Source organism: Brassica oleracea, chromosome C4 (assembly GCF_000695525.1).
Source record: "Brassica oleracea var. oleracea cultivar TO1000 chromosome C4, BOL, whole genome shotgun sequence".
NCBI lineage: Eukaryota > Viridiplantae > Streptophyta > Magnoliopsida > Brassicales > Brassicaceae > Brassica > Brassica oleracea.
The window spans coordinates 53,161,634-53,185,475 of NC_027751.1; the positions used below are offsets into that span (position 1 = coordinate 53,161,634).

The 23,842-nt window shown below is 33.9% G+C and overlaps 5 protein-coding genes across 5 annotated transcripts; 4 read left to right on the plus strand and 1 right to left on the minus strand.

The window, feature by feature from the left end:
* Positions 1-531: 531 nt before the first annotated feature.
* Positions 532-1,470, plus strand: LOC106341039 (late embryogenesis abundant protein At1g64065-like). The gene has a single exon (XM_013779855.1). The coding sequence runs from the start codon at positions 631-633 to the stop codon at positions 1,300-1,302; it is 672 nt and encodes a 223-aa protein (XP_013635309.1). The 5' UTR covers positions 532-630; the 3' UTR covers positions 1,303-1,470.
* A 384-nt stretch (positions 1,471-1,854) lies between these two features.
* On the plus strand, positions 1,855-2,774 carry LOC106340294 (RING-H2 finger protein ATL67-like). The gene has a single exon (XM_013779172.1). It carries the CDS (start codon positions 1,983-1,985, stop codon positions 2,619-2,621), a length of 639 nt encoding a protein of 212 aa, XP_013634626.1. The 5' UTR covers positions 1,855-1,982; the 3' UTR covers positions 2,622-2,774.
* A 1,299-nt stretch (positions 2,775-4,073) lies between these two features.
* Positions 4,074-5,299, plus strand: LOC106339243. Its single transcript, XM_013778028.1, has 3 exons — positions 4,074-4,145; positions 4,248-4,795; positions 4,897-5,299. The coding sequence occupies exons 1-3, from the start codon at positions 4,074-4,076 to the stop codon at positions 5,216-5,218; spliced, it is 942 nt and encodes a 313-aa protein (XP_013633482.1). The 3' UTR covers positions 5,219-5,299.
* Positions 5,300-8,486: 3,187 nt separating this feature from the next.
* On the minus strand, positions 8,487-10,169 carry LOC106340093 (rRNA-processing protein FCF1 homolog). Its single transcript, XM_013778956.1, has 9 exons — positions 9,969-10,169; positions 9,820-9,879; positions 9,620-9,725; positions 9,490-9,532; positions 9,325-9,397; positions 9,150-9,237; positions 9,011-9,067; positions 8,829-8,907; positions 8,487-8,716 (listed from the first exon to the last, which is right to left on the minus strand). The coding sequence occupies exons 1-9, from the start codon at positions 10,037-10,039 to the stop codon at positions 8,703-8,705; spliced, it is 591 nt and encodes a 196-aa protein (XP_013634410.1). The 5' UTR covers positions 10,040-10,169; the 3' UTR covers positions 8,487-8,702.
* A 6,481-nt stretch (positions 10,170-16,650) lies between these two features.
* On the plus strand, positions 16,651-19,323 carry LOC106337574 (jasmonic acid-amido synthetase JAR1-like). The gene is made up of 4 exons (XM_013776681.1): positions 16,651-16,814; positions 17,314-17,613; positions 17,762-17,863; positions 17,959-19,323. The coding sequence occupies exons 2-4, from the start codon at positions 17,315-17,317 to the stop codon at positions 19,286-19,288; spliced, it is 1,731 nt and encodes a 576-aa protein (XP_013632135.1). The 5' UTR covers positions 16,651-16,814; position 17,314; the 3' UTR covers positions 19,289-19,323.
* The last annotated feature ends 4,519 nt before the right edge of the window (positions 19,324-23,842 follow it).

Sequence of the window (23,842 nt, forward strand, 5' to 3'; positions counted from 1 at the left end):
ATAGAAGTTGGGTGTTATTTTAAAATGACATATGTATAGAGGTTTTTCAACCATTACTTCACAGGCACAAAACATTTATAACTGTAAATATCTTCTTTTAAAAGCAAAACTAATAAAAACGTGTACAACAAATGTATTTTGATATATATTATATGCATCAAGTTATAAAGGTTGGAGACATTGCAAAACTGTTTGGAGCAAAGTTTTTAACTTCACGATCTTCATCTTGACGTCAGTTCAGTGTCGGCCCTGGCCACAAGCAGAAGAAGCATGGGCTTCCAGCCGACACGATAATAAGTATTTTCGCGGCCACATATTTATAAAAAGTGACTTCAGCCTAGTGGTTCTAAGAGAAATTACCAGTGCTAGAGGTGCTGGGTTTGATTACCCCTGACTGCATTCATTTATTTTGGCTCCAAATATAAAATGGGACACGTGTCACTTCCATAACGCACGACTTGATGACGTGGCTTCACGGGAGATAGATAAACATTTCTTTATATATATAGATCGATAGATAATCAAAAGAAACATGTTCGACCACTAAGGTACTAAGTTGGTTTATATAAATCTAATTTAGCTAGAAGTAATTAATCAGACCACCCTCCACACACACACACGCAAACAACCATGACCGAACAAGAACATGTTCGTCCGCTAACTCCGGGGGCTGCACCACCGTCGAGTGATTTTTCTGACTACAAAAAACAAACTCTCCAACGTATCCGTAGCCGTAGAAACCGAATCAAATGCTTAATCTGCGTCATTGTAACATCTCTAATTCTAACCACGATCGTGTTGACTTTAGTATTCACGGTGTTTCGAGTCAAAGCCCCGATCATAGAAATGAACGGTGTAACAGTCAACGGCCAAGATTCAACCGCCGGGACTCAGATCCAACTGTTGGGAACAAACATCTCGATGATCGTTGACGTGTCGGTCAAAAATCCAAATTCTGTGACGTTTAGGTATTCGAGCACCACGACGGATATATATTACAAGGGAATGGTGGTGGGTGAAGCGCGTGGGCCACCGGGAAAGGCCAGAGCGCATCGGACGGCGAGGATGAACATGTCGGTTGATATAAGGATAGATCGGTTAGTGTTGGAGCCTGGTTTGGTTCGAGAAATAATTGGGTCGGGTCATGTTGACTTGTGGAGTTACACTAGAGTTAGTGGTAAGGTTAAGATAATGGGCATTGTGAAGAAGCACGTTACAGTTAAAATGAACTGCACGATGGCTGTGAACATCTCGCGACAGGCTATTCAAGATGTCAAGTGCAAGAACAAAATCGATCTTTGAGTTTTCGGTTTCCACATTAAGGTATACGTTGGAAAATGTGTTAATTTTTTTTTCTTGCTGAAGAAATGTGTTACATTTTTAATCGTTTTTAGCATTTTGTTGGTCATTTGACTATGGGTTAACATTGTTGGTCATTTATGTTTAATTTATTTTAATTTATGTTGGTCATTTTTGTTTATGTTGGTGATTCACCACAGTCACCCGGGTTATTTTATCTCGCGACAGGGTGATTGTAACATTGTTGGTAATTTTTGTTTAATTTATTTTAATTTATGTGTCCAAGCATTGTAACATTGAACATGTTAGCTATATATAGCTCACGATGGATATATATCTACGTAAAGTATGTTTTGACCTAACAGGATCAATGTTACAATTGTCGAACACATAAATTAAAATAAAATAAATTAAAATTTTAAAATGAATACAATAATAGTAATATTTTAAAATTGTAATAGTCCTTGGGTTGGGCCACTTAATTAATAAAGAGCCTTGTTGATAAATGCAAATTTCAGTTTCCAAACAATTGTAGTAATAATGCACCATCTGCATTTCCCACCCACCTCTCACTCTTCTTCCCCTAACCAATTAATTAAAATAATGTTCTAAAGTACTTTGTTCCATCATTCTCTCTCCGTCTTCACACACGTGGACCCATTTTTCTTTTTATTAACCATCAAATGTCAACCGCTTCCTACCTCTTCCACCCTCCTCCTCTTCCGCCGTCGCCGCCACAAGACTCCAACCACTCTCACCTCACAACTCTAGGCTTTGGCTACACCATAGCCATAGGTCTCGGTTTCCTCGTCCTCATTTCCATCGTTCTTCTATCCTCCTACATCTGTTGCCGTGACTCTCGCCGCCGCACAACCGCTGTTGAAACCACCGAGGAACGTGGCAGAAGCGTAAACCTCCCTCGCGTAATCTTTGTCTCCGAAGAAGACAACGAAGATCTTGAAGCGGGTGACGTCATCGTGGGACTAGACCAAGCCGTTATAAACTCTTACCCTAAGTTCCACTTCTCCAACGAAACCTCCGTCGCGTCTTCCGATGGATTTGCCGGCGGCGGCGGAGGAGATACGTCGTGTTCGATATGTTTGTGTGAGTATAAAGAAGCAGAGATGTTGAGGATGATGCCCGAGTGTAAACACTACTTCCATTTATGTTGTCTGGACGCGTGGCTTAAACTCAACGGTTCTTGTCCTGTTTGTCGGAACTCGCCGCTTCCGACGCCTACGTCTACACCACTTTCAACACCTTTGTCGGAAGTTGTGCCGCTCTCGCTGTATGCGGCAGATCGGAGGAGAGCAAGAAGATGAGATATTTTACATAGATCCATTCGCCTAATAAATTAATTAGGATTATATTATTATTTTTGGCTCCGTTTCATTACAACTTTACTGATTTGTAATTAAAATTTTCTTCAAAAGTGGAGTTTGCCATTAGTATCATCGAAATGAAATAGTATAGTCTGAACGATTCGCTTCACATGTTTATCCTTTCTTTGTTGACAAGTTTATTTTTGTTTTCTCCATCGATATGAACGTTTCAAAAAAAGAAAAAAAAAACACAGTCGCATATGAAACATGAATAAAAAAAAAGTTTGTGTTTGAATTTTGAACAGTGTAACTTACTTTAGTTTAAAGATTTTTTGGTTGTCGGAAATAGATGTTTCTAAAGTTGGGTACAAAAAGAGTTAAAATAGTAGTTGCATAGTTTTTTTTCCCGTTGGTAGTTGATGACGACCTTACCGTCGTAGGTCGTCGAAATGTTAAAGGCTGATCACTCATGTATGTAGAGTTGTAGACTACTACTATCTTTATTTTTTATAAATGACATAACTATTTTTAACATATAATTTATAAACTTATATGCAATACTCAAATAATACATTACTAATATGTAATTTAAATTTAGCAATAGCATATTGTGGTTCTTTTTTCCGGATATATAATACATTACTAATACATTACTAATATAGCAATTTAAATTAAGCTTGATGCATTCTAATCGCGGATTGCAACATGTCTAAAGCTTGAGAAGCATTGACTTGCAAGCGAATCTGGTTTCTCTCTACGTGCCTTAAAAGTTCCTGGTTGTATGATAGCCGAATATATATTGAAGTGTTTTGTTGGTTTGTGAGGCACCCGCAAGTTATCAACCGTGAGTAGAGCTTGAGTGATGTGAACATCTATATATTAATTTGTATTTTTGAAATATTTGGTTTGCTGTAAAGAATGTGTATGCGTTGGATGTTAGATGACTTAGCTAGACTAGTCGACGAATCTACTTTTATCTTACTCTCCGCACTATCTCGTGGTGTAGTTGTTGGAGCTTGGTGCGTGGTAACATTTCTTTGTAAATAAGTTATTAACGACACTTTGATTTTGATTTGTTAATGTTAAAAAAACCATATTATCTGAATAATTAATAAGAATTTCATATCTCGAATAACTAATTAAACCATATTATCTGAATATTTAATTTAATAAGAATTTCATATCTCGAACAACTAGATTCCGACGTAAGAGAGGAAAAAAACTCAAGTTACATAAAGACTTATTTAAAAATATGATTTAGAAACGTAGAAAATATAAGATTGATAATTATAAGCGGTTCAAAAAATATGATATCAGAGTTATAGATAGAGCTGAATCATATGGAAACATATCCGTACAAAATAGCTAAAGCGAGTTGTTTGGTAGAATATAAAGGAAGATCACTAAGGGTTTGTCGGTAAGACAAAGGTTAGTTTGTAGCTAGTAAGAATAATGTTTCTGCTTGTCGGCCGAACGAGGAAGCTCCGATCGTTCTCCACGGCGGCGGCTCAGCCGTATCTCCTGGTCAGAGAGAGGGAGGTCACCTTGAAGTCCTCCAGTGAATGAGTGGTCACCTTAAATCTGTTGGATCCGTGTAAGCTTGAGACGGTGAAGATCCCCGGCTAGACTCTCCCGACGGAGGTTGCTAAGTCGTTGAGGATAGGTTCATCCAAGGGATGGGTGGCTCTGACGGACCTTCAAAATTCGAAACTGCGTTTCACCAATCTATTTAACCCTTGTGCCTCTTCACCAACAACAGTAACACTACCCCCTCTCGACGGGTGTTACAGAGGTTCAGTTGCCCGAGTTTCCAAGGTCTCTCTCTCAGCCTCCCCGAACCAACGTGACTGTGTAGTGGCTGCTAAGTTGTTTGCTCCAGTCATTAGTCTGTGTCGGCCTGGTGACTCGGAGTGGACACACATCGAGACCCCAAACCATTTCTTCACTTCAGCTGTGATGCACTCTATGAGAGACCAGAAGTTCTATCTCCATTCCCCGGATACGGCTCCTACTGATCTGATCAAGACTTGCTCTGACTTTCCTCTAGTGAGTCCTTACCGGAGGTTCCCTTTTTCTGAAATCCCCAAGACCGCACACGATTTGTATCAGTCATCTCTCTTCAGAACTCAGTACTTGGTCGAGTCACCTTCCGGGGACTCTTTCATCGTTATCTGGTAATTTTTCTCCTTCCTTGTGTATTTTGCTATTATTATTATTATTACACATACATACATACAGACAGGAAATATAAATATTATGTTTCCCATTTGTGAAGGTGTATGAATAGTGGTAAGATAGAAGAAGAGACGTCAAGACTGAGGTGCGAAACCAAAGGCTTTATGGTGTTTAAGCAAGACCATGGTAAGAAGTTGTGTTCCTATACACAAGACATTGGCTATCTCTGCATTTTCCTAGGCAAGAACGAATCCTTTTGTGTCTCTGCGACAAAATATCCGGGGCTGAACCCGAATTCAGTCTATTTTGAAGGCAGTGAAACTGGGTTCGGCTTTTACGAACTCAGCTCAAACACTGTCCACGATCTCACGCATTTGGCCCCTTTCTCCGCTTTCTACTTATGGCTTGCCCCTCTAGAATAAAATAAAGCAGCTTTTTGGTCCTTTTGTTTTTTTTGGTGTTTGGTTTTATCTTAGCTACTGCTTAACTTATTTATTAATTCAGCTCTCGAGTTGATTTTTATGTTCATAACAACAGTGGGTTTGGCTACATGCTATATGCCATTAAAAAAACACATCCAAAGCTTACAAAAGCGAACTCGAATAGGCTGATACCAAAGTATCTTTAGTTTCAGGCTAATGGACAAGTATTCTAGCTGACAAATATATTAATGTTGTGAGAAAAGAACATCCCTGATGGAACATTCGGTCTGATTCAACAGGATGTCATGGAATCCTAAAAACAGAAGTTTTCAGCCAAGGAGATAGTGTTGATATTGATGAATGATGATGTTGCACCAACAGAATGAGGAAAAAGAGGAGTGGAAATGTTCAGTTAAGCTCTTAGTTTCTGTACAAGAATTAAAATAAGCTCTTTAAAAATTAATTTCATGCCCTTTAAAACAAACAAAAAAATTGGGTTCTAGTTAACCGATTAGATAGATTTTATGTCGAACCAAACCAAGCTTATAATTAAATCGCTTTGGTTTATTTTTGATACTGGATTTGTTGATTGACTTTTCACTTTAGTGTTAAATTCTCAGAAGTCACCCACCACCAACAAGCCTGGTCAGATTTGCTATGCTCTCCTTTTCAAAACCTGGTCAGTTTCATACATTCATTCTCGTTGAGCTTCAGTTATGAGATAAGTACGAATGGTACGAGATGATGTTTACTGAACATGAGTGTGTGAGCTTTTGGTGTTTGTGATGTGTGTTACACAAAGTTGCAGCCAGGTTCGTACTCAACAAAGTAATTAAATAGTACCCGGCCGGTCTGGCCTTGAGTTAAATCTAAAATGGTTAAAAAATCAACCGGTCAGAATAATGGATTCATTCAGCGCTTCATCATTTGATCCGATGTTGTCTGGGTCCACCTCATCTCTGCCATCCTCTCCTTGACTTTCTACTCGAGATCCAGAGCCCATACGTAGGCCGATTCCGGCCTTTTTGACAAAAGTTGAATATGGGTAAAACAACAACATGAAAAGAGTGTTATAGTTTTATTAGTAGAGAACATTAGAACAATCATGTCATGACATGAAAAAAATGATTTATGATGAATTGTAGAGACGATTCCAAATTTGTAAATATATGTTTTGAGAACTACTATAGAATCGTGGCGCAACGTTTTATCCTTGGACTATATTCAACGCGGACAGTATAAAGCCCAATAATGAGCATACTACTACTCATGGCCGATATTGATTTTATAGCGGAAAATACGGTGATTTACAGGCCCATATTAGTTATAGTTTCCTGTGTAGAGACTCATATTACATCACAGTCTGACATGTAGAATGATAGAAGAGCTGGATGACAAACACGCCCCAACATATTTCACAAAATCTATGTACATCTCTCTTTTGCCTCCCAACTGTGATGTTAATTATCTGAACATTTGTGTTAATATCCTAGCATTCTAAGTTAAGCCTAACCTACAAGGCTACAAGTAACTTTAAGTGTCGTTCTAGATTTGTACACATAGATTAAGAAAATATTTAATTTTGTATATTTTATAAATAAAAGCATCATTAACTATACAACTAATCATATTTCAACTAGTAGGAAACTGAAAATATATAAAGAATCATACAATATAGAAAGTTAATAAATTTACATTAAATTCTAAACAACACTTATCTGAACATCTGTGTTAATATCCTAGCATTCTAACGATCGAGATGCTGTTGCGATGAGAATCTCCAAGAAGGATCGCTGTATCTGTTAATATCCTAGCATTCTAACGATTGTGATGTTGCTGCGATGAGGATCTCCAAGAAGGATCGCTGTATCAAAGAAGGTTTGGGATAAATTTTGAGACAATCATCATGGACACATTGAGAACTCTAAACTAAACGCTGCCGTTTTCGCTAAAAAAAAAACAAAAAGAACTAATTAAAAAATATTACCTTTATCTTAATTCCATACGTGTACGATTCTAGAAGGTTGCTATTAGCACTAATTTTCGGTAAATTTCGGATAATCCGTTTATCCTTCTTTTAATTTTGGCTGTTGTTAGATTCTGTTACGAAGCGGGTGAACTCTGACTCAAGTCAAAATCATTAGTCCTTCTTTAACCTTCAGGTGCCATATCCTTATCCTTTACCTTGCTGTACTAGATGCAGTGAAAATTCAAACTGTTAGGGGGGGGTGTATTCAATTGAGAGTTTTAGGTTATTTTTGTCAAAATGACAAATCCACTGTTATTGAAACATGAATTTTAAAAACTCATTTAAAATCCAGTGTTATTGAACTTGACATTTTATAAAATACTCTGAAATCCACTGTTATTGAAAATATTTTAAGTTGTGGAGTTTTAAAGTTTTCAAGTGATTTTAAAGTGTTTGGGTGGAGTTTCTTAGTTAAAAAAATTAAAACTCAAATCTCATGGTTTTAGATGATATTCTAGAGTGGTTTAACAAAAATCATTTTATTCTCTGCAATTCCTTAAAATCATCTAAAACCTCATTGAAAATCAAATCAACTCAAATTTTAGATTGAATACACCCCCTTTAAAGAGTAATGTTTGGTTTGACTCACTTAGATGCCCCTGCAAACGAAATCACTCTCCTGGCATTTAGAGGCTCAGAGGCAAAGTTGACCCTGAAATGATCAACCACTGTTGCACCAAGATAGGAGACTACTAATCAACTAACACTTAGCCTATTGTGCAGCTCCGAAGATTCAAAAGCTTTTGAAACGACATCTGATATGTGTTTCCATCTTTTTGGTACGAGAAACAGCGAGTTGAAGATGAAACAAACATATAACATTTCTTCTAATACAATTAATTAATACAGAGATTTGGGTCATTTGATGATACATTGAAACACATGCAGGTGATGAAGAAAAACATAATGAACAAGAAAGCCTTTACTCGGAGGTTCTCAGGTGTTCTTGCAACATCCACCGTTACAAGGCAGACATACCGTGTTTCTCACTAGGTTAAATCTTGGACTAGTAAGCTGTGCTAATTGATGTATATGTTCATGGTCTTCATGGGTCAAGGTTGTTGTTCCACAAGTCACTTGACAACCAACAACGAGAGATCACTCAAGCTTTTGTACGGACCAAATGTTTTTCTATTTGCTTTCTTTGTCAAACCGAAAACTCCATAGCTCAAAGCTGGTTACCTCTCTCTCTCTCTCTCTCTCTATCTACTGCGAACAAAATTTTAACAATACTACTCATGTAAATTATCGTAGCTCCCAGATCAATGTATAAAGTCAATCAAGACATGATTATGGTCCTTGATTAACAAAAGTTTTTAAAAAGGGTAAAGGCACTATAAATATTTCTATTCAAACAGTAAACCAAAATCGCTCAACACATCACAACATTTGACTCAGCTTCAAACCAAATTGCTTCAGAGCTTCTCAGAGTACATACGGGTTGAGGTTCAAATATCAATATCTTGGAGCTGCACCGTTAAAAAAGAAACAGCGAAAAGGTTACGAAAAGCAAATTCAAATAGGCTAACACCAAAGTACATAAAGATTCAGATGTCACAACAGTCCAAGAAAGATGCATACCTCTACCAAGTGTTGCTTCAGGCAGCCTCTCTACTGAGTACTTGCGCCCCGCCAAATACATAATAGGCACACCAGGAACCTGCAATCCAACAAAAAAGATACCCCCACAAATATTTCAGCAATGGACGGTAACAAAAAAAAAAAAAAAAAAAAAAGTATTGACGTATCAAACTGTCTTTTACCTTTCGAATCCTTCGCTTCAAGTCTCGATCACAAGTAGCCACCATGAAGCACTTATGCTATATGAAACAACAAAGTATAATCAGATAAACACACAAATGTGTGATACAAAGTTCAACAAGGCAAAGCGGAAGCATTTACCTGAGTAACTCTGTCAACGAGACAGTCATCAGCATATGTCCCTTTGTGTACACAAGGTAGTCTTTCAAAGCGAGGATCTTTCGCAATCCTACCAAACATACACCGATTAACAATCCACGATCAAGAAAAAAAAAACGAATGCACTAAAACCCTTTGAAATCTTTAAGGCAAATACCTTAGAGCGACACGATACTTCTGGCCTAACTTCTCAAGCTCAGCCATGACGCAGTCAGTGATACAAGGTGTGCCTTCAAACCCAAAACGATCAAAGGAGAGTAAGAATCTTGCATATATATCTATCCATTAACTAAAGACAACTACCAAAGTTGAAGTAACTTACATTTTGCGTTAAGACAGAACATCATTCCTTGCTCAATATCAATCTATTGAATACAAAAACAAAGGAAACTAATTAGAACAAGGTCCAACAGTAGAAAGATCCGAGTATAACTCTCTGTGTATGTATGTACCTTGTTCTGGATAGAGAAGTTGATGAAGTTAGTATCGACCAAAACTCGGTAAGGAGGAACCATGTTAGTGTTGTGAGAAAAGAACATCCCTGATGGAACATTTGGTCTGATCCAAACAACAAAAACAAAAATCAATTCTAAGTTCTAAGGAAACGCAAAAAAAAAGATTAAACCTTTGCAAAAGGGTTGGCTGAGCTTACACGTTTCTGGGAAGTTCAGTGAGGTCCTTCTTGTTTGGATTCAGAACCTCCTCCTTGTAGCTGAAGAAGACAAACAAAGCAGCATTGAAGAAAACCCACGTGAAAATATATAAACTTTCAATGAAGAAGAGATTCATCGTTTGACTTACTGCTTGAGAGCTTTGTGGCTTATCGTTTTCTTCATAACAGCAAACTTCTGAGGCTTCTTTGCCTTTCCCATCCTTGAAGCAAAGACTAATAGAAACCCTAGAGCGAAGCAAAGAGAGAACGAGAAGCTACAATCGGCGGAGGTCGAGAGGTTTTGAGGATTGTTCGAAAGGTATGAGAGACGGAGACAGAAGACATTGAAGACGAGCTCCCAAATTTACTTATCTAACCCTAAATAAAACACCATAGTATAAGCCCAATAATGAGCATAATGGCCCAGTTATTTTAGGCTTATAGCCCATTATTGATTTCCTATGTGCAAATTGTCTCTCTCCTTGCAACAAATTCTAGATGTACATGTTATATATAGTACACCAAATGAATGAATACGCCAAAAGTCCCAAGTGATAGCTTAAAAATCTGGAATGATGAAATAATGACTAATGGTAGAGGTAGTTCACACTTTATACTACTACATATGGAGGGGACCATATATATAAATTACACATACTAGTAAATTTCCTGTCCATTTTCTTACTACTTCTAATAATAATAATTTATTCTTTTAAATTGAGAGTGTTGCTAAGCATGCAAGATATGGTTCACGACCCTCTACAAAGCTTCTCAATGTGCTAAACCGGATACGAATGTGTGTTTGGTCAAAGCTCTAAAGATGGAGTTGGACGAATGTAGACCAACATTAAAACATGGAAGAAGAAGAGCTAAAGGATGTGTATGAAGAAGGAGCTGCAAGTTAGAAATAAATCAGAAATTATGCACCAGAAGCTAACACGAGAGCTTTGTGAATCAAATCATTGTTCAACAAAATCTTTGAAAGATTTTGAAAATGAGAGAAAAGAACATGTTGTAGAAGAATTATGCGATGAATTTGCTAAAGCGGTTGAAAATTATGAAGATAAGGAGATGAGTGAACAAACTAAATGTTGAGATTGAAAAACTATTGTTTGTTCCATCGCTAGAGTTGTACCTTGTGGAAATGATCTCGGAAAAGTAGTCATTAGGATTGATAATGAATATTGCGACACTTATTTGGAAAATAAGGTGCCTATAGAATTGGTGAATGAAATGGTAACAATCAAAAGCATCATCTGAAACAACTATCATTCTCTTCAACACTGCATCGACAAAGGTCTTGAAAACAATCTTGTGAGACACTATTTTCTCTCTTTTATGTTGATCAAGCTATGATGTTGTCAAACTTAGTTTTCTTTGTTACGGAGTACTCTATCATAAATCATAAACGGGATTGTAAGAAGAAGAGGAAGATAGTGGTTGTATAATCGCATAAAGAGTGATATTAATTGTTTTACAATCCATTATGATATTTCTAAAGCATATATAAATCTCTTTTCTAATTTTGGTTTATTTCATTTTGTTCACTCTTCCAAATTTTTTATTAATTGGGAAGAGTCAATTCGTTTTGTGATAAATAATATTCGCAAAACCTACAAGGCTACAAGTAACCTTAAGTGTCGTTCTAGATTTGTGCACATAGATTAAAAAAAATATTTAATTCTGTATATTTTTTAAATAAAAACATTATTAACTATACAACTAATCATATTTCAACTAGTAGGAAACTAAAAATATATAAAAAATCATACAACATAGAAAGTTAATAAATTTTACATTGAAATTCTAAAAGACACTTATTTTCATACAAATTTTTTATTATATAATGTCTCTAATATGAAACCTAAGGAGTAGCTACTTACAAGACAAATAAAGTTATCATAGAGATATTTCCTACTTTTCATATCTCTCACATCTTTCTTTACTCATCAATTTTTTAAGTTAAATAATTAATTTTATCTTTCCTAACCTTTTGTAACAGTGATTAACCACTAGTAACATCTAACTAATCTCCCTTAACCTAATCCACAATCCCTTTATCTTTATTCTTCTTCTCACAACAAGAGACAATTTAATTATGTTTAATTCAGACTTAGTTAATGTATAGTACCCACATGTAAATGTAGGACACCAGCAGTTCAGCACTGACCATGGTCGACACAAATCAGTATGTCGACTCGGAAATAAAACCAAAACCCACCAGCCTAGTCTTTAGAACTAAAACGTTGAATCAAAATTTAATTCAGTCGGTCGAATATTCCACAGTATCATTCAACATTAATTAAAATACATGATACATCGACATACCATATAAATATGTATACAAAACGTGAAAATGTAATGATAGATGCTACTATGAAAAATATAATGTCTCGTACAAATCGTTACTAAATCTTTTAATATTCCGGCTAGCCGTCGAAGGAACAAGGTGTTCACACGATTTTATCCTCGTTGACATTGAGAAGATGATGACTTGAAAACAATCAAAAGGTGTTGATAAGCGATCATAAACACACACAAAAAGTGGCCGCAAACGGAATTGCATTAAATCTAAGGGGTCGTTTTCGTAAAATCTATTTGTGGTCACTGTTCAAAAAGAAGTTTGAGTTTGACACTAGTGGTAATGGATATGAGTAATGGAGTCATGATATATCTCCATTATTATGACATTTAGTTTTTTTTTCTTTCATCCAGTTGATTTTGTTTTTCGAACCACTACTATATATGCATGACAGCATGATTCATCAAGCGTAGACTGTAGTTTATAAGAAAAATAGAACGCCAAATATTGTTTTAGACAGGGTTTTAAATAAAGTTATGGCTCGAAATTCCTTTATTAGAACAGCTAAGAGTAAGAATGTATCCACTAGAATATGATCGATTTATTTATTAATATATAGAATAAAGGGGAAACTGATAAAATTATCAAATTTATATAGTTAAGAGTCAATCATTTGATACGTGCATGAACTCAACTTCAAGACCTTTTTCATTCGGTATACGCTGTACTTTTTATCGTTCATATGAAACTTTTTCTTACAAACGTCTCACCTTTTTTATTCAGTTATTTGATCGCGTTATTTAATGCAAATAAATTAACCACTGTTCTGTGAATATAAACCTTTTTGTAATGATTTTAGGACAAATCTCCAAAATAGCACCTTTTTAAATTTATATCACAAAAATAGCACTTAAAACTAAAATAACCAAAATAGCATCTTTCTAAGTTTATCATTTAAAAATTTTAATTTTTTTATTTTTCAAAATTTGAAATCTTATCCCCAAAACCTAATTTCTCAACTCTAAACTCTAAATCCTAAACCCTAAATCCTAAACCCTAAACCCTAAACTCTAAACCCTAAACCCTAAACTCTAAACCCTAAACCCTAAACTCTAAACCCTAAACCCTAAACTCTAAACCCTAAACCCTAAACTCTAAACCCTAAACCCTAAACTCTAAACCCTAAACCCTAAACTCTAAACCCTAAACCCTAAACTCTAAACCCTAAACCCTAAACTCTAAACCCTAAACCCTAAACTCTAAACCCTAAACCCTAAACTCTAAACCCTAAACCCTAAACTCTAAACCCTAAACCCTAAACTCTAAACCCTAAACCCTAAACTCTAAACCCTAAACCCTAAACTCTAAACCCTAAACCCTAAACTCTAAACCCTAAACCCTAAACTCTAAACCCTAAACCCTAAACTCTAAACCCTAAACCCTAAACTCTAAACTCTAAACCCTAAATCCTAAACCCCACCCTTTAACTGTAAACCCTAAGTTTGTGACTTTTGATAAAACATTAAGTGCTATTTTGTGATTTTTGACCTTGAGTGCTAGTTTGGGAACAAAAACCTGATTTAGTGCTATTTTTGTTTTTTTTCTCATGATTTTACGTGGTAAATGAAAAATGATTAAAAAGTCATTAAAGCAAATTCATGGATTTGGAGGTACATATATCTAGAAAAAAGCTTTTGAAGTTATCACCAAGACTGCATGCGAAAGTGACCCCTCGCATGGTCATTAGTATTTGATTCTTCTCTCGTATAACTTACATGTCAATAACACCGATGGAAAAACATCTAATTACATGTGTTCCACGTTACACAGTGAGAACACTAGTATAAAGAATGCTACTTATTTTGATCTAAATATTTAATATACATATAAAGTACTACAAATATTCAATTCGTTTTCGTAGGTAATATAAAAATGATCTATAGCATGTATCATTCAATTATAAGGAAAAAGTTATATATAAGGAAAAAGTTATACTCCCTCTGTTTTTATACGACGTTGTAAATATTTCACACAGATTAGACACCCAGCATAATACCTTTTCTATCCTTCTATATTAATTGATCATGTCTTGTAAAGCATTTAGAATGGAGCAAATATGGCTAAACATATTCATTTGTCACATATTTTTCATTGTTCAGTAAAACGTCAAGTATACTGTGAAACTAAAAAAGATTCCAAAACGTTATTTAAATCAAAATGGAGGGAACAGGAGTAATAATAATTTTTTTTTTTGGTAAAGTTATTCCACGGAACTCTCGGATATTAATGTGTGATTTGATTAGGTGATATATATTAAAGCGTAACATATAGATAAGACGTCTGTAAACGAGACAACGTAACACATATGCATCCATGGGACCAATATGTATGGTAAAAAATATTCGGTGATCTAAAATGACAAATGCATGTAGACATCAATAGGTATTGATTATTAGAATAAATAACTGTAGTTATTGATAAATTGTGTCGCTAACTTATTCGTGGGACTATAATAACTGGTATGTTAGCTAGCCTCAAATGTTTAGTGAAATTATACGAGGACTGCCATTTTTTGAGTGGGCCGTAAAGCGCCTTTGCGTTTTCTTGCACTTTTCCTAAAAGACCACAAATTAGTCAGGTACATTAACAAAAACCAAAATATGTGCATTACTGATTGATTAGTGAATCATTAATCACTCAAAATACTGTTTTCTCATTGCTGCTTTAAATTTTGTTCAAGTGGTTATCCAAGGTGTATGAAAACAGAAATGTATATACGGAAGCGAAACATTTTTAAACTTATAAGAATTTTAGAATAATTCAAAATGAAATTATTCGGATAGTAATAAAATAACAATAATACTATTTATATATTCAAATAAAAACCATTACCTAAAAAAACATAATACTCGAACATTAGTAAAAAGGCTTCTAACATCTTATTAATTCTGATTTTCCTCACTTATCAAACAAACGTGCTTCTAGAAGTTGGCTTTTCCTAAACTGATTGGTGCAGCAAAGCGTTATGTATTTATCGATCAAAAATCAAAGATTATACAGTCAGTGTAACTTGTTCCCCACATGCGAATCTTTTGTAGGTTTGGTTTATCGTAACGTAAAATTCGCGTCCCAATAAAAACCTATTAGGATTATATAATAAACTAAAGTTTTGGCATTAGTGAACCCATACAAACACAGTTGGCGTTATCTGACAACATGGACCTAATCTAGTAAAATAATTAGTGATTTATGGAGTATGCACCACTATTTTACCTTTTTTTATGGGCTACACCAACTCGTGTGAAGTAAATTAAACAAAAAAATGTGGCCGGAGACCAAAAAAAATCCCAAATCCAGTCGGTGAGCACTGCGAAACTCAGGAAAAAAAAACTAAGGCTCATTGCCAACGAGAACAACAAAGAGAGTCTCTAAACTATTTATTTAAATAATTAAATATATCAACCTGTTGTACTGTCCAAAAAATATTATATATATCAGCCAATTGAAAATAATTCATCATAATCAAATTTTATATTTTGATTGAATCTCATGGTACAAATGTTTTTTTTTTTACCTTTTTCACTTTTTCATTTTTTTTAATTTTAATTACTTGAAATATTCCATGAGATCTTAAGCTATGATTATCACACAAAAAATAGAATTTTTAACACTTTTTGTGGTATGGACCCCACAAAAATCACAAGATTCGTCTATTTCATATGCAAAATAAAAATCTATCGTGGGTGGATTTTTGTACTGTTCGCAGGTCTCAATGACACGTGGCGGCTCTGGTTCATCGTTTAATTTTTCTTTTTTTAAAAGATAAAAAATAATAATAATAAGAACCGTTGATTATGCTCATAGTCCACCTAGAGAATTACCAAGCCGTCATAAATTCTTTTACAAATCAGTTTATTCTATTATTTAAATCAGTAAAGTGCTCAACATAAAAATTAAATTTCTCTTTTTATTTTTCACTGTATTTTCTAAAGCATAGCAAACTTGATTTTAATTGGTTGATAATATATGAATCTAAAATTTGTGACAAATTAAGCATTTTTGTTATTTTAAGATTCATATTGCCCACCATATCTTGGTTCTTTCAATACTATTATCTAAAAGAAAAATATAACTTATATTTATAATTTAATAAAATTTTAAACTAAACTAACAAATTGATACATCCATAAGAGTTCTAACTTATAAATTTAGAGAAAACCCGTGCATAATCCAAAAAAAAAAAAGAATACTAACTATTCATTTTAAAATGTAGTTTATTAAATCAATGCATACAGTAATTAATAAATATAGACAAGATTTATTTTATCTTGATACTTATCTATTATTTTATTTTAAGATTTTATATTTTGTATAACTCTTTTCTATCAACTACTTATGCTAATAATAATATACGTAAAATTTATATAATAAAAGATTTTCTTACAATAATTTTAGATCATAATTCACATGTATATTTAAATTTGATACCACACAAGTTTAACGACTATCACTGACGATGGATCGGAGCATCGGTAACGGCTTTCGCTGATCCATCGCCTTCAAAGTCTCAAACTCTCTTTTTTTTTTCTCTCTATAAAATCGCAACTTCCTCTGACTTTTCTGAATCACTCAAAATTTGTTTTCTCTATCTATCTCCTCCACCAAGCTTCATAGCTCGCAGCAACAACATCAGGTATTATCTCTCTCTCTCTCTCTCCTCCCCCTCTCACTCCTTCATCGGAAAATTTATGCTCCGAATTATTCTGTAATTCATTTTGTCTCCGGTTCCGAGCATCGTTGACTTTTCTTTCTCTCTCTTCTCTTTAATTCAGATAGATTCCAAAGTTGTCCTCTTTTAACCTCTGCTCCTAACAGATTCCTCGATTGGTAGTAACCTCTAGAAATCTATCATCTTTAGGACAAGTGGGATTCATCATCAGACAGAGTCGTGTTCCCTCTTTCCATACGCTTCTATGCGTAGTTTCCCTCCATAACCGTTTCACTCTGTTTTAACTTCTGTTCTGTTTTAAACTTTCTATTTTTGGATGCTCACAATACATAAAAGGAATTTTAAGTCTCTTCCTTTCTTACATTCTCTCTCTCTCTCTGTTCTGACGCCTCTGGTACGGACTGTCTCTGAACTAGTTCAATGCATTATTTGCCATTCTTTGATCCTCTGTTTTCTATTTCAGGATGTTGGAGAAAAAGGTTGAGACTTTCAACATGAACAGAGTAATCGAAGACTTCGAGGAAATGAGCAGAAACGCTGATCAAGTCCAGATACAAACCTTAAAAGACATTCTACTCAAGAACCAATCCGCCATTTACTTAAAAAACTTTGGGATCAATAAAAACACAACAGACCCAGAAGCTTTCAAAGCATTGGTTCCATTAGTCACTGACTTTGAGTTAGAGCCTTACATCCAAAGAATGGTTGACGGTGACACGTCACCCATTCTCACCGGCCGTCCCGTTCCAGCCATCTCCTTAAGGTAAAACATCTCTTTTGCTTTTTTACCACTTATTCGTTCTGTTTCTCCTAGAGACTCATGAATGAATCTCTCTGTTTCACTCTGTTTCTCTCTGTTTCTGTTATGAGTTCATTCTGTTTCTCTCTGTTTTTGTTACATAACCAAACAGCTCAGGAACTAGCCAAGGCCGTCCAAAGTTTATTCCTTTCACTGATGAGTTAATGGAGAACACATTACAACTCTTTCGCACTGCTTTTGCCTTCAGGAACAGGTCTAGTGAATCACCGATTATGTTCCCCCACATTACACACTTTTCCTCTGTTCTGTCCATTTACATAAACACGGTGTATGTTTCATTTTCCACAGAGAGTTCCCAATAGATGACAACGGGAGAGCTTTGCAGTTTATCTTCAGCAGCAAGCAATACACATCAACAGGAGGTGTCCCTGTTGGCACCGCAACAACAAACGTTTACCGTAACCCCAACTTCAAATCCGGAATGAAGTCTATACAGTCCCCTTGTTGTAGTCCAGACGAAGTTATCTTCAGCCCTGACGTCCATCAAGCACTCTACTGCCATCTCTTATCAGGCATCCTCTTCAGAGACCAGGTCCAATACGTCTTCGCCTCCTTCGCTCACGGCCTCGTCCACGCTTTTAGAACCTTTGAACAGGTCTGGGAAGAGATCGTTACCGATATTAAAGAAGGCGTTTTAACCAGCCGTATCACCGTCCCATCGGTGCGTATCGCTATGTCCAAGCTGCTCAGGCCTAACCCTGAGCTGGCGGACATGATCAGAGCCAAGTGTTTGAGTTTGAGCAACTGGTATGGGTTGATTCCCGCGCTTTTCCCGAACGCGAAGTATGTCTACGGGATCATGACTGGCTCCATGGAGCCGTACGTGAAGAAGCTGAGACATTACGCTGGCGAGCTGCCTCTTGTGAGTCATGACTACGGTAGCTCTGAAGGGTGGATTGCTGCTAACGTTACGCCGAGGTTGTCTCCGGAGGAAGCTACGTTTGCTGTGGTTCCGAATCTCGGTTACTTCGAGTTCCTCCCTGTGTCTGAAACAGAGGAAACAGAGGAGGAACCGGTCGGTTTAACTGAAGTTAAAATAGGACAAGAGTACGAAGTTGTAATAACAAACTACGCAGGATTGTATAGATACAAGCTTGGAGATGTGGTGAAGATCATTGGTTTCTACAACAAGACTCCGCAACTCAAGTTCATTTGCAGGAGGAACCTGATTCTTTCCATCAACATTGATAAGAACACTGAGAGAGACCTTCAGCTTTCTGTGGAATCAGCAGCAAGGAGACTCTCACAAGAGAAGATTGAAGTCATTGACTTCTCAAGCCACGTTGATGTGACTACAGAGCCAGGACATTACGTTATATTCTGGGAGATTTCTGGTGAGACAGAGGGAGATGTTCTTCAAGATTGCTGCAACTGTTTAGACAAAGGGTTTATCGATGCGGGTTATATGAGTTCTAGAAAGTGTGAGACTATTGGAGCTTTGGAGCTGAGAGTTGTGGAGAGGGGGACTTTTAGGAAGGTTCAGGAGCATTTTCTTGGGCTTGGTTCATCGGCTGGACAGTTTAAGATGCCAAGATGTGTGAAGCCTAGTAATGCTAAGGTTCTGAAGATTCTGTGTGAGAATGTGGTGAGTAGGTTCTTTAGTACAGCTTTTGACTGAGTATTGTGAAATCAAGAAAAGTGATTTTCTGTGAAGTCTTTATTGTCAATAGATATAGTTTACTTTTATTATTTAATTCTGTATGAGAAAACCTTTTTAACTTTTATAAATAGAAAGATGTATCACAGTGGTTTTACTTTGCATTTTGTGCAATCAATATTTTTTTTGTATAATAGAGTAAGTAGAGAGAAAGTATAGTAGTTGATTTTGTATCGGCAGCTATATGTTAACCCCTACAAAATCGGTATATGGGAATTTTTATAATGTTTTATCAATTAATTTAGTAAAACTTCATAATACTCCCTAAATCGGTGAAATAACCACTACAAAATCGCTATTTTCTTGAAACACGGAAACAATCGAGGCTCTAAACCTCTTTCAACATCATCGTATAGTTGTGTAGGATGTAACTATGCATTAGAACAATAATGTCATATTTTTTGAAATTTTCTCAAAATCTATGTGTTAAACCCCTCTACAAAAATATTGAATTTTGGTAAATGTTTTATATACTGAAGCTTATAATCTTTAGTGTTGTTTTAAAATTTCTAACCACATTGTACATTTATATTAATGTATGTTAAACTGTTTTTCAGAGTAAATGAGCATCGTTCAATTTTTTTATAAATTAGTTTAGTAAAATTTCATATACTTCCTAAATTAGTGAACTAACCATTATAAAATCACTATTCTCTAGAGAAATGAAGACAACAAAGGTTCCAAATCTCTTTGACTATCACCATATATTAGTACATGATGCAACTATGCATTAAAACAATATTGTTATATTTTTTTAATTTTTTTCAAAATCTATGTGTACCCCTACGAAAATATTGAGTTTTACGTTAAACGCTCTATATAATGAAACCTAAACTTTTTAGTGTTATTTTAAAATTTCTAACCATATTATACATTTGTATTAATGTATGTTAAACTCTCTTTCATGGTATATGAGAATCGTCATAATTTTTATTAATTAATTTAGTAAAACCTCATAATACTCCAAAAATCAGTGGAATAATCATTATAAAATTGTTATTTTCTTGAAAAGCGGAGACAACAAATGCTCCAAATCTCTTTCAACATCATCATATGTTAGTTAAGGATGCAACTATGTATTAAAACAATATTTTCATATTATTTGAATTTTTTTCTCAAAATCTATGTGTTAACCCCCTCTACAAAAATATTGAATTTTGGTAAATGCTTTATATACTGAAGCTTATAATCTTTAGTGTTGTTTTAAAATTTCTAACCACATTATACATTTACATTAATGTATGTTAAACTGTCTTTCATGGTGCATGAGTATCATTCAATATTTTTTATAAGTTAATTTAGTAAAATTTAATATACTCCGTAAATTAGTGGACTAACCATTATAAAATTGCTATTCTCTAGAGAAATGAAGACAACAAAAGTTTCAAATCTCTTTGACTATCACCATATATTAGTACAGGAGGCAACTATGCAGTAAAACAATGTTGTTATATTTTTCATTTTTTTCCAAAATCTAAGTGTTAACCCCTATGAAAATATTGAGTTTTACATTAAGCGCTCTATATACTGAAGCCTAAACTTTTTAGTGTTATTTTAAAATTTCTAACTATATTCTACATTTGTATTAATGTATGTTAAACTCTCTTTCATGGTATATGAGAATCGTTATAATTTTTATTAAATAATTTAGTAAAACCTCATAATACTCCAAAAATCGGTGGAATAATCAATATAAAATCGCCATTTTCATTAAAAACGGAGATAACAAAGGCTCCAAACCTATTTCAACATCATCATATGTTAGTTAATGATGCAACTATGCATTAAAACAATATTTTCATATTTTTTGAATTTTTTTTCAAAATCTGTGAGTTAACCCCTACAAAAATATTGAATCTCGGTAAATGCTTTATATACCGAATCCTATAATATTAAGTGTTGTTTTAAAATTTCTAACAATATTCTTTATTTGTATTAATGTATGCTAAACTTGATTTCATGGTAAATGAGCATTGTTAATTTTTTTTTATAAATTAATTTAGTAAAATTTCATATACTCCCTAAATAAGTAAACTAACCATTTAAAATCGTTATTCTCTAGAGAAATAAAGACAAAAAAGTTACAAATCTCTTTTACTATCACCATATATTAGTAAATGAGGCAACTATGCATTAAAGCAATATTGTTATATTTCTTTATTTTTTTTTCAAAATCTATGTGTTAACCCTACAAAAATATTGAGTTTTGCGTTAAACGCCCTATATAATGACGCCTAAACTTTTTAGTATTATTTTAAAATTTCTAACCATATTTTATATTTGTATTAATGTAAGTTAAACTCTCTTTCAAGGTATATGAGAATCGTTATAATTTTTATTAATTAATTTAGTAAAACCTCATAATACTCCAAAAATCAGTGGAATAATCATTATAAAATCACAATTTTCTTGAAAAGCGGAGACAACAAAGGTTCTAAACCTCTTTCAACATCATCATATGTTAGTTAATGATGCAACTATGTATAAAAACAATATTTTCATATTTTTTGAATTTTTTTTTCAAAATCTATGTGTTAACCTCCTCTACAAAAATATTGAATTTTGGTAAATGCTTTATATACTGAAGCTTATAATCTAGAGAAATGAAGACAACAAAGGTTCCAAAACTCTTTGAATATCACTATATATTAATACAGGAGGAAACTATGCGTTAAAGCAATATTGTTATATTTTTTGAATTTTTTTTCAAAATCTATGTGTTAACCAACCCCCTACGAAACTATTGAGTTTTTCGTTAAACGCTCTATATACTGAAGCCTAAACTTTTTAGTGTTATTTTAAAATTTCTAACCATATTCTACATTTGTATTAGTGTATTTTAAACTCTCTTTCAGGGTATATGAGAATCGTTATAATTTTTACTAATTAATTTAGTAAAACCTCATAATACTCCAAAAATCAGTGGAATAATCACTGTAAAATCGCGATTTTCTTGAAAAACGGAGACAACAAAGGCTCCAAACCTCTTTCAACAACATCATATGTTAGGTAAGAATGCAACTATGCATTAAAACAATATTTTCATATTTTTTTGAAATTTTCTCAAAATCTAAGAGTTAACCCCTACAAAAATATTGAATTTTGGTAAATGCTTTATATATCGGATCTTATAATCTTTAATGTCGTTTTAAAATTTCTAACCACATTCTACATTTGTATTAATGTATGCTAAACTTGATTTCATGGTCAATGAGCATCGTTCAATTTTTTTTATAAATTAATTTAGTAAAATTTCATATACTCCCTAAATTAGTGGACTAACCATTATAAAATCGCTATTCTCTAGAAAAATGAAGACAACAAACGTTCCAAATCTCTTTGACTATCACTATATATTAATACAGGAGGAAACTATGCGTTAACGCAATATTGTTATATTTTTTTAATTTTTTTTCAAAATCTAAGTGTTAACCCCTACGAAAATATTGAGTTTTACGTTAAACGCTCTATATACTGAAACCTAAACTTTGTAGTGTTATTTTCAAATTTCTAACCATATTCTACATTTGTATTAATGTATGCTAAACTATCTTTCACTGTATATGAGAATCGTTATAATTTTTACTAAATAATTTAGTAAAACCTCATAATACTCCAAAAATTGGTAGAATAATCATTATAAAATCGCCATTTTCTTGAAAAATAGAGACAACAAAGGCTCCAAACCTCTTTCAACATCATCATATGTTAGTTAAGATGCAACTATGCATTAAAACAATATTTTCATATTTTTGAAATTTTCTCAAAATCTATGAGTTAACTCCTACAAAAATATTGAATTTTGGTAAATGCTTTATATACCGAATCCTATAATCTTTAGTGTTGTTTTAAAATTTCAAACCACATTCTACATTTGTATTAATGTATGCTAAACTTGATTTCATGGTCAACGAGCATCGTTCAATTTTTTTTTATAAATTAATTTAGTAAAATTTCTTATACTCCCTAAATTAATGGACAACCCTTATAAAATCGCTATCTCTAGAGAAATGAAGACAACAAAAGTTCCAAAACTCTTTGAATATCACTATATATTAATACAGGAGGACACTATGCGTTAAAGCAATATTGGTATATTTTTTGAATTTTTTTCAAAATCTATGTGTTAACCCCCTACGAAACTATTGAGTTTTTCGTTAAACGCTTTATATAATGACACCTAAACTTTTTCGTGTTATTTTAAAATTTCTAACCATATTATACATTTGTATTAGTGTATCTTAAACTATCTTTCATGGTATATGGGAATCGTTATAAGTTTTACTAAATAATTTAGTAAAACCTCGTAATACTCCAAAAATTAGTGGAATAATCACTGTAAAATTGCCATTTTCTTGAAAAACGGAGACAACAAAGGCTCCAAACCTCTTTCAACATCATCATATGTTAGCTAAAGATGCAACTATGTATTAAAACAATATTTTCATATTTTTTGAAATTTTCTCAAAATCTATGAGTTAACTCCTACAAAAATATTGAATTTTGGTAAATGCT

Excerpts from the sequence above, each read along its gene's own strand:
- LOC106341039 (XM_013779855.1), top strand. The coding sequence starts at position 631 with ATGACCGAACAAGAACATGTTCGTCCGCTAACTCCGGGGGCTGCACCA.
- LOC106340294 (XM_013779172.1), top strand. The coding sequence starts at position 1,983 with ATGTCAACCGCTTCCTACCTCTTCCACCCTCCTCCTCTTCCGCCGTCG.
- LOC106339243 (XM_013778028.1), top strand. The coding sequence starts at position 4,074 with ATGTTTCTGCTTGTCGGCCGAACGAGGAAGCTCCGATCGTTCTCCACG. Across the intron at positions 4,146-4,247 it reads CGGCTCAGCCGTATCTCCTG|ACTCTCCCGACGGAGGTTGC; the intron begins GTCAGAGAGAGG and ends ATCCCCGGCTAG. Across the intron at positions 4,796-4,896 it reads GACTCTTTCATCGTTATCTG|GTGTATGAATAGTGGTAAGA; the intron begins GTAATTTTTCTC and ends CCATTTGTGAAG.
- LOC106340093 (XM_013778956.1), bottom strand. The coding sequence starts at position 10,039 with ATGGGAAAGGCAAAGAAGCCTCAGAAGTTTGCTGTTATGAAGAAAACG. Across the intron at positions 9,880-9,968 it reads AGCCACAAAGCTCTCAAGCA|CTACAAGGAGGAGGTTCTGA; the intron begins GTAAGTCAAACG and ends TGTCTTCTTCAG. Across the intron at positions 9,068-9,149 it reads TCGTTGACAGAGTTACTCAG|CATAAGTGCTTCATGGTGGC; the intron begins GTAAATGCTTCC and ends TGTTTCATATAG.
- LOC106337574 (XM_013776681.1), top strand. The coding sequence starts at position 17,315 with ATGTTGGAGAAAAAGGTTGAGACTTTCAACATGAACAGAGTAATCGAA. Across the intron at positions 17,614-17,761 it reads GTTCCAGCCATCTCCTTAAG|CTCAGGAACTAGCCAAGGCC; the intron begins GTAAAACATCTC and ends ATAACCAAACAG. Across the intron at positions 17,864-17,958 it reads GCTTTTGCCTTCAGGAACAG|AGAGTTCCCAATAGATGACA; the intron begins GTCTAGTGAATC and ends CATTTTCCACAG.